Here is a 12,371-nt window from a genome sequence, read left to right on the forward strand (position 1 = left end):
TATTGTTTCCTTACAGCTCTATTTTATCTAAAAGTCGTAAAACACATCTTAAGTTCTCAGGCACAACAGTTTATGCTGTACTGAAATTTGAGTATCAAGAACAACAGGCTTGGAGACTACAGTGTTAAATTTTATCCTGATGTTCTTAAATAAGTACTCCATAATTAAACATCAACTGGAAAAAGCATTTTTTTAAAAAAGCTATACTTTTATAGCTGATAAGTTATATGCATACACTGAGACTTAAAATGCACCGAGTGATATATTTTCTTGAAAATTAGAGCTGCCTTCCAAAACCTCTGATCTGTTATGTTTACTTTGAATGATTTCCACTGTTTTCTACTCTACTATCTTACTGCCACACACTTTGGATAGACATGTCACTTTAATATTAAAAAAAAAAACATTCAGCACACTAATAATAGGTAAATTTCCTCTAAAGTTTCCCTTTGCCTATCAGTGAATTGGGAGGATTTTTTTTGCTTTAATAGTGATAGCCTAAAAACTACATGCCTGATGGCCATCTCACTGTCTTGACTCTACATTATAAATCACAGCAAAATCAATGAAGAGAATCAGAACAAATATATGCCTATTTCAAATATTTAAGTTTGATCTCAGAGATAATTGCTATTGTATATAAATAATTGCTTTCAAAACTTTAAAAATACATTGTCATTCTTAAAGCATAGGTTTCACTTTATGATCTTCCAGATTTTAATTCAAATATTCACTTACTCATATTGATCAAGGTTGTTGGACTTCTTTCCTGTTACATAGTTGCTTGGAATATATCCTTGTTTTCTAAAAAAAATATATAATACATCATCTGAGTGAAAACATGTAAAATTGCAGGCCTAGAAGACAGTGTTTCACTCTGCTAATTACCAAAGGTCCCTCGCTGTACTTTATTTGTTACTGACCCACCCACTCTACTACTGATTATACAGTAACTAATTTTCCACATCAGTATCTGCACATTAACTTTCAGTGCACCTAGAGTAGTGACACAGGCAGCAGAAGCATCCAAGAAAACCAGCAGAAGGGGTGAAGAAGAGTAACCCTCTGCCGCTCTGTCATTTCTGCACTCGGGGGTCCCAGTCAGTCACTGGAAATACGTTTGGAGCCTGCCACAGCCTGATAACTTGCAATTACCCCTAACATACTGCAACAGGGACTGCAATATTCAATAAATATTGAAGTATGGAAACTTTCACCTTTAAAACCACAGGGAAAAATTTTAATCCAGGGAAGGTAAAGTTGTAGCCACTAAGGCATCTCACTGCAACTCTCTCTCAACTCATTCAAAGATTGCCCCTAATGATCCAGCTATTAAATAAGATGATGATTATTCAAGTCTGGAAGTCGGAGCCTGGTGAGCTGAATGTTAACCATATTGCTCTCTAATGAGCTGTTCCCCAGGGAAGCGGGAGTACTGTACCAGCCTAGTGAGGCTTTGCAGGCTGGCTGATGCTTTAATTGGGAAACCATAAACTCTTAAATTGGTTTCAATATGGGAATAAAGATACAGATGAGATTTCAGGGCTGGGGTACAAAGTGGGGTCTAATACAGTTATTTGTTGACACACAGTCAATATAAACTACTACAACATGGTAATAGCCTTATGAACCTTATAGCAAAAAATAAGGAACTCGTGTTTACCCATATTTGTCTCTTGCCGTCCACCAGTGAATGTCATTCTTCTCAATCACCGTATATTCTTCACCTTTCTCTAATCTTAAATCATGATGTTCTGTAGGCTCAAAGTCATACATTGCTACCACTATCTCCTCCTCTTTGTTGCCATTTTCTTCAACTGGAGGAACAGGTGGCGGAGCCCTTCGCTGAAAAGAACCCAACATTATCATCAGTCCACTCTGCTCTGCTCCATCCCACCCTCACCACGACACCAGTGCAAACCAGCCGAGCATCCCGGAGGCAAAAGCTGGGCTAGTTCTGGGTTGCCCCAGGAGCGAGCTGCGGTGGCCCGGCGAGGCAGCCAGGGCACACGGAGGATGATCGACGCGGGTGCTACCCACGGGGCTGGCTCGCGCTGCAGCTCTGCAGCTGCCGGCAAAGGGCAGCGCCAGCTGGCGTTTGCTTTCCAACCCCCCCTCCCACCAGCAGCACAGATACAGCTAATAGGTGCCGCTAAATTTCAATGGGATTCTGGGCTTGAGATAGCCCGTGATGCCCATTGACGTGTACAGAAACAGACCTTTGCTGTAGGATATGGAAAGAATCACAGGAAATCTAAACACCATCTCAAAACCCAGCAATTATCTATTCAATATTTTAAAGACACTACCTACCGCACTTTTTTCTGGCATTGGAGAGGGCAATCTCGTTACATCTAGAAACAGAGCATAGGAAAGGATCTGTGTCTGTCCATTTAGCTATAAATTTAAAAACTGAATAAAAGGTTTAAATTTCAGGTAAGGTTTTAATATCTTAACTAGCCTTCGGGATAGTTTAGTAAAGTCAGAAAGACGAGACAGGTCTAGTTAAGCATTGGGAAAACATTGATTAAATATTCTTGCAAAAACATCCTAAATCGGATGGCAGGCTACATTCACCACAGGATTTGGCAATATCTGTGCCACACCTGAGCATGCCATGGAGAGATCCCCAAACCAGCCCCCAGATGCAGAAATATATGAGAAATAAAAAAGAGATAGAGATAAAAAAAAAGGTATATAAAAAGGAAGCAGTGTTCTTGCCACCATCTCAAGGTCTGTTCCTATCAACATCTGCTTTTCTGAAAAAAATAATACTCCCCCTGACCCTTGTTTTGCTAAATAAGGCATACACATTGTATGTATTTTTATTACTTCCCTTAGGTCCAAGAGTATTTTTTTCTCCTGTGCTGCTTTTTCCCCCACTTAAAAGGTTGAGCTGTATGTCAGGTTTTACACCTTCCTGATGAATAAGGCTGACCACAAGCCACTGTTTATGCTTCAAGTCTTTTAACACAACTAAATCCACAGGTCCCCACCATTCTCATTTAAGGGCCTGATGAAGGAATGATCTGGGCACCACTGATTTCACTGGAGGTAAGCAATGGCTCCATTCCTTTTCCTACTACAGAATTTTCCTCAAATCGAGGACTAAATAATTACTGTATCCTTCTGTAGGACAATATTGCAGTGAGGGTCATGCTTGCACATCTTTGCATGCTACAGCATCTGCTGCTGAACGAGCAGAACCTGTGATTTGGATGCTGGAAGATGCACGTGCCTACGGAAGTCATGGTTCATCCAGGCTCAGCATATGGACATTTACAAGCCTCTAAGAAAATTCAGTTGTGTGTCTGTAAATACATTAAGCCTTCTTGTATCATTTTTACACTGGTATAGTAACACTGAACACAACACAGTTGTTATTCTTTTACGTGGGTATGTAGAAGTTATTTATTAAAACTGAAGAGCTGGCAAGAATTTCTAGCTGAGTCTTTTTCACCATCAGGTTTTATCCTCAGTCTGAGGTAAACACTTGGTCAAATAAGTTACAGATGAGAAAAACAAACCAAGTGAAACAAATCCAGCAACCTCAATGATTCTTTTCAGCTTTTTCTGAACATTTTTTGGGAGGACAATTCACTGCCTTTTATATTTTTTACAAAATGCTTGGAAATGAAACAAACATTTTGATTTACTTTAGGCGTAGTATCACTGATTCACTGTGCTCTATAAATTTGCCTAATATCTGGAGCGTTCAGGTGTGATGACAGGATCATATAAAAAAGCAGAAAAATACACCAAAACAACTTCATATGAAAACATATGTACTTACTGTTTTCAAAAAGATTATATTTTTCACAGCCAGGTGCTAATTTTTCTGTCTGTCTGCAGCACTGATAAATTCCCTCTGTCCAGAATTTAGGATGATATTTTACCATTATATTGCTGTTGTTCTTTATTTCTACAAGAAGAAGAGCATATATTGAAAGATATTAAAAAAAAATCTGCAAGAGGGACATTTTTAATAAATATTACAATACCTCTGACAGTAGGCATAATCTTCACTTATTGGCCTTACTACAGCACTGCTTCTCTTAAGGACCTTCTAACGAGTTTACAAGGGGTGATATAATGATAGTAATAGACATTTTTAGGATAATACATGACTTTATTCCAGAAGAGAGTGCTATACTCCCTGCCTAAACCAGTCATCCCAGCAGGGGCAGGCACTTGGTGCATCCACAAAAGGAGACCCAGGCACCCACCTGCACCCTGTGAAGCAGTCAGGCAGCTGTGAAGGCCCTTCTCTTTTTATTACTGCTGCAAGTAACTCAATTTCCTCTACAAATAGTGTTCGGGAGGGAAAGATAACTGGCATTTATTGCTATTCCATGGCACAATGCCTGTGTTTGGCTTGAAAGGCTCCTTATCCCCATCCTATGGGCTTGCTGAGTTTCAGAGGTTATTCCCTGCCCTGTAGTCCCCAGCCCGGGAATTATTTCTTATTACTTTACAGAGCACCTGCAATTAATGTGAACATTTGATGGTGGCAGAAACCATTAAGACGTTCTTGAAAAAAAAACATCTTTACTCACTATAATAGCATTTATCAGATCACATCTCAGTGGAGATGCCTCCTGTCATTTTACAGCAGTGTAAGACCATCATCAGGCCTGCAATGTTGCTTGGCTACATTCAAACAAAATTTTTCAGTGATGCCACTAACTAGCTTGGACAAGCTTTTTGATGATTTACACGTTGTGCAAAAGCAGAGAGTCAAATTCTGACTGCAGTTGGACTTCACAAATCAAATTAAATCAGTCTGGGTGTTTGATACTCCCAGGACCCATTATCACATGCTGTGTATGCAAACGATGAGCTGGCCCAATAAAAATAAAAATCAGTGGATACATGCAATAGGAACTCTACCACTTTATTTTCTAGCTTGTTGTGGGTTGACACCGGCCAGCAGCTAAGCACCCACACAGCCTCTCGCCCAGTCCCCCGCCCAGCAGGATGGGGGAGAGAATAGAAAAGAGCAAGAGGAGAAAAGTTGTGGGTTGAGATAAAGACAGCTTAATAACCAAAAGAAAGAAAAAAAAAAAAAAACAACAAAAGTGATGTAAAGGCAACCACCATCTCCCACAAAGCAGACCAATGCCCAGCCAGTCTCTGAGCACCGGCCAATACGGAAGCCAAAAAACCCCAAGCCCCGTCTTCCTTTATCGCAGTTTTTATTGCCAAGCATGACATTATATGGCCTGGAATATCCCTTTGGTCAGCCCAGGTCCGCTGTCCCAGCTGTGTCACCTCCCAGCCTCCTCAGTGCGGGGGCAGAGGGAGAAAAAGGCCAAGCCTCCATACCCTGCAAGCACTGCTCAGCAACAACTAAAACACTGGTGTGTTTTCAACACTGTTTTGGCCACAAATGCAAAACACAGAACCAAGTTAACTCCATCCCGGCCAGCCAGCTCAAGTAAAGGCATCTAAACATGGCAGATATTAAGTATGAGCAATTTCCATTACCTTCTTTCAGATTCCTCACCCACTGATCCCGGCTTTGTGCACTTGGTGCAAAAATATAAAGCGTATTAGCATCATATACAACCTGGAGGGGGGGGGTGTGGGGGGAAAAACAAATATCAAAAAGACATTTACCTGTTAATATTCATTTATTTATTCCTCAAGAAACAGAACAAGACAACTGACTTACATTTGGCAAAATTAGTATCCTCAGCCACAAAATGCAGAAACTGGGAGAAGTTTATTAGGGTTTACTATTCATATATGATGGTTTCAGTAGAATAAGGAAGGATTTTGTAATGGTACATTATCTTGAGAGTATTCCTTAAAAATGTTTGCTTCGCGCTTTGCTTTGTTCATTCTTCACCGTGTGTTTTCTAAAAACAGTTCAATTTAATTGCTAAAGCTATTTCCTAATCAGATATCCTTTGTTCCCGGCCATTTCATAACTCCTTGTGATTCTGTACTGCTCTGGGGTGAATCTTGCTTTCTTGTTCTTCACTGCTTGTACTGGTGGAAAGCAAGTTTTGCCCTGGAAGAAAGGGTCCAGAGTCCCCTCTCCGGCAGTAGAATTCACCCCCCCTCCAACCATTCCCTCTATCGTAAGCAGGCACAGCATCCAACCCCCCCATATCTAAACATTTCTTTTTCCCCTCTAAGCACTTTGTTTTCTATGTTTATTTCCATTAAGTTCACAATGGAAGAAAATGCAACAAGTTTTATCTTGAGTTTCTTATTCCTATATCATTTAATGGTAATTTAATTTAATGTGAAAGAATGAAGACAGGGAAAATGGGCTGCCAGCTAACCTGTTTTGGAGGAAGACCAGGACAAGGCACTTTCCAGGCAAAACCCAGACAGAGAGGGTGGAGAAAAGATGAAGACCAAGTGTATGAGGCACAGCTCCCAAGGGAGGGGACTGCAGGGGGAGCAGAGCTTGCTGGGGATGGGTTTTAATCACTGATCCTGAGCCACCTCCCACACAGCTCCAGAAAGCCAGAGAATGGGCTCCGTATTTAGAGGTGACAGTAATTTCAAGCAAGTTACATCCAAATGGCTTGGTGCTGTTGAAAAGAGCACTGTAATTTATATATTTTATATAAAAGGAACGTACCTGAAATGGATATTTATTTTGACAGGGAATAATACCATCGCTTTTTACAACTTCTACACATTTAATCCTTGAAATATCCACAGATCCTTTTCTGTACTTTTTCTGTAAGAGAAAAGCAAAAAACATTACGTAAAATATAACTGATTTATCTAATTCTCTTTTTTTTTTTTTTTTTTTTCCCCCAGCAGAGACTTCTTGCTTTCTTTTCCACTTAGGATACTGATGTTGCTTTATCTGCAGAAGTCATTTGAAAAATGAGAGAGAGTATAAAGATCTACAGTTGTGCAAGTGCACAGAGTACAGTGTAATTGCTTAGTAAAAAGTTCCACTTCTTTCTATATAAAGTTTCCAATCAGTTGTAATCATAGGTTTAATCCACTCTTCTTTACACAAAATAAATTGAGTACAGATGAAGGAAGGCTTCCCCCTTGCTGATTTTAAATTATGATTAAAACCGGTGAGGGAAATAGGTGCCGATGCATCATCTCATCTGCTCCCTCACTCCATTGCTGAAGTGCTCCCACTCTTCGTGTGGCTACCGCTGTGTTTCCCCAAGTTTCCAGAGAAACTGGGATGCTGCTCAGGCAAGTTCCTGCTGAGGCAGGAAGCAGAAGCTGCGAGTGAAGCCCATCCCCGGACCAAGCTGGGGTTTGTGTTGAAGGAACTTCTTTGACCAAGGCTTGCAGAAGCCCTGAAGAAGCAAGGTCAAAAGCACAGACATCTGAGAAGATTTGGCTCGCCTAAATTGATAATTATGAAGATCTTAAAGAAGGAAAGGAGTGCCCATGGGGCTCAGCAGGTGCTGCCCGAAGTAGCAATGCATGGAAATACGGTGTAGTTCAACACTCCAGAAAGGAAGCTCCTTGGAAGAGCAGCCCATAACTGGAGGTGGTGCGTACTAAGCTTTAGTCTTCATGTAAAAGCAATAGGAAATAACAGCGAAGTCTGCACACAAGTGGATCTTTTTAAGGTGGCTGTTTCTGAAGGAATTGTTCAAAACCATTTTCCTTTACCTGAAGCAGAAGAGGCTAAAAATGAGAGCCCAGCACAGAAATTTACAACGTGTTCTACTATATGGCAAAGGGAAACACATGAACAATACATTTCTGAGAGCAAAATGATGATGAATCTATGAAGACTGTATAGGGCCACCTCTCACTTTTGGGAGAACCAAGTCTCTAATAGGAGAGGAAGTTTCTACTGGAATCTAGAACAAAAAAATGGCAGCAGTTCATGGATGGTCCTGAATTAATCCACATCAAAAATTTTGACTTGCCAAGCACATCCAACACATCCAGTCCAGAGTGCAGCTTATGAAAGATGGACACTGTTCACACGATGTGGAAATAATTAGTAATTACTGAATTATTTGAGATACTCCAATCCTTACTCAGCTGCCCTCTTCTCTCCTGAGGATAGAAATTTAGCCCAAATAGCACAAGTCTGGCACAATCATAAGGAACTGAAAACACAGTCTTATCAACAGAAGCAAAGAGCAACTTCAAATATAGCTGTCACAATTCCGCCACCCTAGAAACACAATAGTTACTACCCATGGAAAACATGGAAGTTTCATCAGCATTTAAAACACATTTAGTACTCTGTCTCTTATGTATACTGTTATGAAGAAAGCAGGCAGAGAAAATGTGCATGAAGAATTCATGCACGTCATGGTCAGCATCAGGAAGAATGACAGGAACTAAGTTAAGATAAAGCTGTAACTGTTATTTAACATCAGAAAAAACAAAAACTATAAAAGAAGGCTCAATAAGGGGCTTCTTAAAATCGGGGGGGGGGGGGTGAAGAGAGAGAAAAAAAAAAAGAATTAGGCATTTTAATGAACCATTAAAAAAAATCATAAACATTACCATGAGCTGTACTACAAAGCTATATCGGTTTATGCTGAAAAATAATTTGCACCAAGTATGCAACCTTGGATTTTTGATCAAAAAATTGTTTCAAGTCTTCTGTTTATTTTATGGTATCCCCTTACTTAAACTTTGACTGCCCAAAGTAAAACATACATTCATGCAAATGCCAAAAATTGAGTTACTGACGTCTACAACACTTGGTACAGCAGCAAGTATTGCTTTTCCCTTCCCTCGTCACTGCGTGGCAGGCCTGGCAGCTTCAGGGCAGGAGGATCCGAACGAGATACACTTTTTCATGAAGCACAGAATTCAATGCTCCACATAATTGTGTTGAAGACACCTCTCCAAATCTTTTTTCCTGCACAACAACATACAAAGAAGAAACACTTGCCACTTCTGTAATGTATCTACCCAGGTTTCTGTGTCCAGTGGGGTACTCATATATTGCTTGGATCCCACCTGCTGGTTAACTGAGGTTGTGGGACAGAGAGAGAGATGATATGCATTGGGTTTTTTATCTGGAATGACAGAAATTCCTCAGAGGAACAGGCTTTATTACTTTCTCTGAACCCGCCTCTCCATCAAGACTCAGATTTTCACGCCAATTCCAGCATTCAGTGAGCGCTCACTCAAAAGGAGCATGCATCTGCCAGGAGGACGAAGGACAGGAATCCAACAAAATAATCAACTAACATTTTTGGGGAAAAAATAAAGCAAACCTCCTGATACATAGCACATCATTCCAGTAATCTTATTTCCTAAGTCGTCCCTTTATACACTTCCGTGATTTAAGGTGGGTCAGTTTGCTTCACCATGAGATGCTAAATTAAGCCAACTCAAAGTTGACCTGCCTTACAACTCAATCCAGCAAATTAAGCCTAACATCAGAGAAGATTATTCTATTTTTGCATACTTTACAGATTTTAAAAAAACTTACATCTGTGAAATTAAATACAAATGTACTACTCCAGACATGTTTCAGATTGCATCAGAAGCAACAGTTATTAATGGCCAGCAGGCTTGAAGTTGTCAGGTGTGCAGCTGTGTTTTACCTCAGCATTTCTCACTATTAAACCAAGGGGCACAGGAGCAGGAAGGAATGACTCAAGAAAAATGCTAACAAGACCACTGCAAGTTCTCTCCCCTCTCTACTTAAATGATTTCCCTTTATAATGGGACATCTTCCACACCATCACTGTGTTGCATTTATTCAGCAAGCCAAACGGCTTGCTCTAGACCCAGGCGTACGGCCGGCATGAAATGCAGAATCAAGGGAGAGCTCAAGCCCTGAAGTAGCTGGGAAACAGAGGCGCAGGCATGAGCCAGCCATGAGAAATCCACTACAACCACTCTTTCCAACAAGTGACCTCTGCTACAAAGAGACAAAAGTAATACAATGGCTAATTATGCAATGTCAAACCATAGGAGGCAGAGGGACATGTTTCATGGTTGGTTTTGGAGGTGGAAGATGGCTAACATAGTAGAAAAAGGTTAGATTCACTATAGAATTATTACTATTTCACCAGGACATTCATGCATGCTGTCTCAGCTGGACACAAGTATTAACAGAGGATTTGGAAAAATCACAGGCCAGTGAACCCAAGGGACCTATGAAAGCTGGTCCACCCCTTTTCTGAAGATAGATGTATGCCTTTAGAGGGAAGCCTATAGAAGGACACATGGTTAGAACAGCAATAAAGGTCTAAAAATACTATATCCCTATAAGGATTACAAATAGATAAAAATATGTGCTTCAAAGTTACACTAAAGGTTTGGGGTTTTTTTAAATGTATCCGCTTGCTGAAAATAACAAAAGGGAAGTGACTATACAGAAACTACTATACAAAGCTTCTCAAAATGCCGTATGTACTTCATACTTGCCTACGTTTCAAAAACTTCATTTACAGTTTCAGAAGCCCTGTTCCTTGCTCACAATGAGGATGGCCAGTCCAGGCAGTAAGTCTTGTTTCCATGCAATGCAAAAAGAATAAGCTATTCCTATTATTTAGCATATAAGACAGTAACATCAAGAAGTTACAACACTAGACCTACATAGTCAGATATGGAACAAATATATGATTACACAATTCCTTTAAAAAAATAATCTTAGAATACAGGAAGACAAGAAATATCTAAGTGTTGGATAAGTATACAATCAAACAGCTCATCCTCTGTACACTTGGAATTACTCCTCTGCTGAATATAGTAGCTTTACAGCTTAAGAAGCTCCCATTCCCACTATCAGATAAAATGTTTCTTCAGTGTATTTCCTCTTTGCTAATGAACAGATTGTGCTGCTTACCCTCAAAAAAGTGGGGTGGGGGCTTAAACAATACAAAGTACTTGGAAAAAAACTCAATGAAAACACACAGAAGTGAGCCCAGCTGTCAAGAAATAGCCAGATTTTGTTTCGCCCATGCTGTCTCTCTCTCTTTGTTTTTCATACTATTTCTTTCTCCTACGCTTATCCCCATGTAGGAAACCCTGAGGTCATCAGCACGTGACCCATGGAACTTTTATTCTCAAGTATAAAAGATCTCAGCATTACGGACTTCTCCTTTTATGGAGCTGCTCTGCAACTTTAGAAAACCTCAGAGAAGCCTGGCTAACCCAACATCCCCTGTAGAAAACTTCTCTGGCAGAATATGCTCCAAAGCCAAATGTAAGGGTGTTTTCGGGTTTGAGGTTTTTGTTTGTTTATTTGTATTTTAAATAGCATTGCCATTTAGCGATACGAAGTACTGGATACTGCTGCGGTTCCCTCTTGAGAGGCATTTTCACCCAAGCAATTACTGGTTATGCAAATATAATTACTGTAGCTAGGTGTTAGGTAGCCACATTTTCCATCCCCTTATTTTCCAGTATGTCAGACATGTTGAAGAATGCCCTGCCTCCTTTCAATTCATTTTTTTTTTAATTATTATTCTAAGAAAAGCAAGTATCAAGTACTTCTATTCACCTTTCCAAAATGGCTAGAATTGAGATAAAAAGCAGGAGGTGATTATTATTCTGATCTAGTCTGACCTGATCCAAGATCTGCCTCTTGGAAAGAATTTCAAGAGGAAAAGTAATACAAATATAAGTGAGAAGGAGAAAGTCTTAAACCCTGTCCTGCAAAATAGGAAACCAAGAATTCTTTACCATGGCCTGGCTGCTCAGTTGGCCATGCCAACCACCAGCACTGAAGAGACCGAAAAGCACAATAAGAAATTCTCTGCAGTAGCACTGATGCAACTTCCTAACCATGACTACAACACATTATCTGTAATTTACTCTTCTCCTGCAATTGAGAGGCAGTCAGTCATATGTACACAATTATGATACATTCTACATGTTACGATACATTGCTGCAATCACATAAGGCAGCAATATAAATAAGAATAAAGGACACTCAATAAATCAGCCAGGCCTCCAACTATGTCAGGCCCTAAGTCACCTACAACCTTTCAGCTTTCAAAATAACTAGCACATAGCTTCAGGTTCTTTCAGACGAATCTTCTGTTCCCAGTTTTCTGTGAAGTCTTCACAGAGCTCTGAGTCTGGCCAGCGCAGCTGTAGCATTTCTACCCTGTTTTCTCCCCTCTCAGGGCCATCGCTCTGTCTGTAGGGTGAGTGACACCTTTCCTTCAGCCAGCCCTCTAACACAGCCTTCATGCTATCTGAACACTAGACTCGGACAACTTGAGACAAGAAAGGAGGAAAGCCCAAGTCTACGAGCATCACAGGCAAGTGACCAGAGCCCCAGGGCAGGACCCGAGAGGTCACCTAGCCAAGGCACCAGCTGCTTTACCTACTCTTTCAAGGTTCAGGTGATGGAGTGCACAACTACAGAGCTGAGGGGGTTTTTGTCTTTGAAGATTCCTGTCCATCACCAGTCCGTCTCTCCGCTTTAAACGCTTGCT

The 12,371-nt window shown here is 40.5% G+C and overlaps 1 protein-coding gene across 5 annotated transcripts in view; it reads right to left on the bottom strand.

The window, feature by feature from the left end:
• TEC (tec protein tyrosine kinase) overlaps positions 1–12,371 on the bottom strand; it is a 55,170-nt gene that overhangs the window by 12,095 nt on the left and 30,704 nt on the right. For all 5 annotated transcript variants that reach the window (XM_087737096.1, XM_087737097.1, XM_087737099.1 and 2 more), the window contains 6 exons: positions 6,599–6,700; positions 5,488–5,569; positions 3,794–3,922; positions 2,314–2,354; positions 1,664–1,845; positions 739–804 (listed from right to left, as the gene is read on the bottom strand). In XM_087737096.1, coding sequence (XP_087593222.1) covers positions 739–804; positions 1,664–1,845; positions 2,314–2,354; positions 3,794–3,922; positions 5,488–5,569; positions 6,599–6,700 — 602 coding nt within the window. The remainder of the gene's footprint in view (positions 1–738; positions 805–1,663; positions 1,846–2,313; positions 2,355–3,793; positions 3,923–5,487; positions 5,570–6,598; positions 6,701–12,371) is intronic.

The sequence above is a fragment of the Nipponia nippon genome, unplaced genomic scaffold, assembly GCF_047370975.1.
Source record: "Nipponia nippon isolate SJK-2023a ecotype South Korea unplaced genomic scaffold, ASM4737097v1 scaffold_6, whole genome shotgun sequence".
Lineage (NCBI taxonomy): Eukaryota > Metazoa > Chordata > Aves > Pelecaniformes > Threskiornithidae > Nipponia > Nipponia nippon.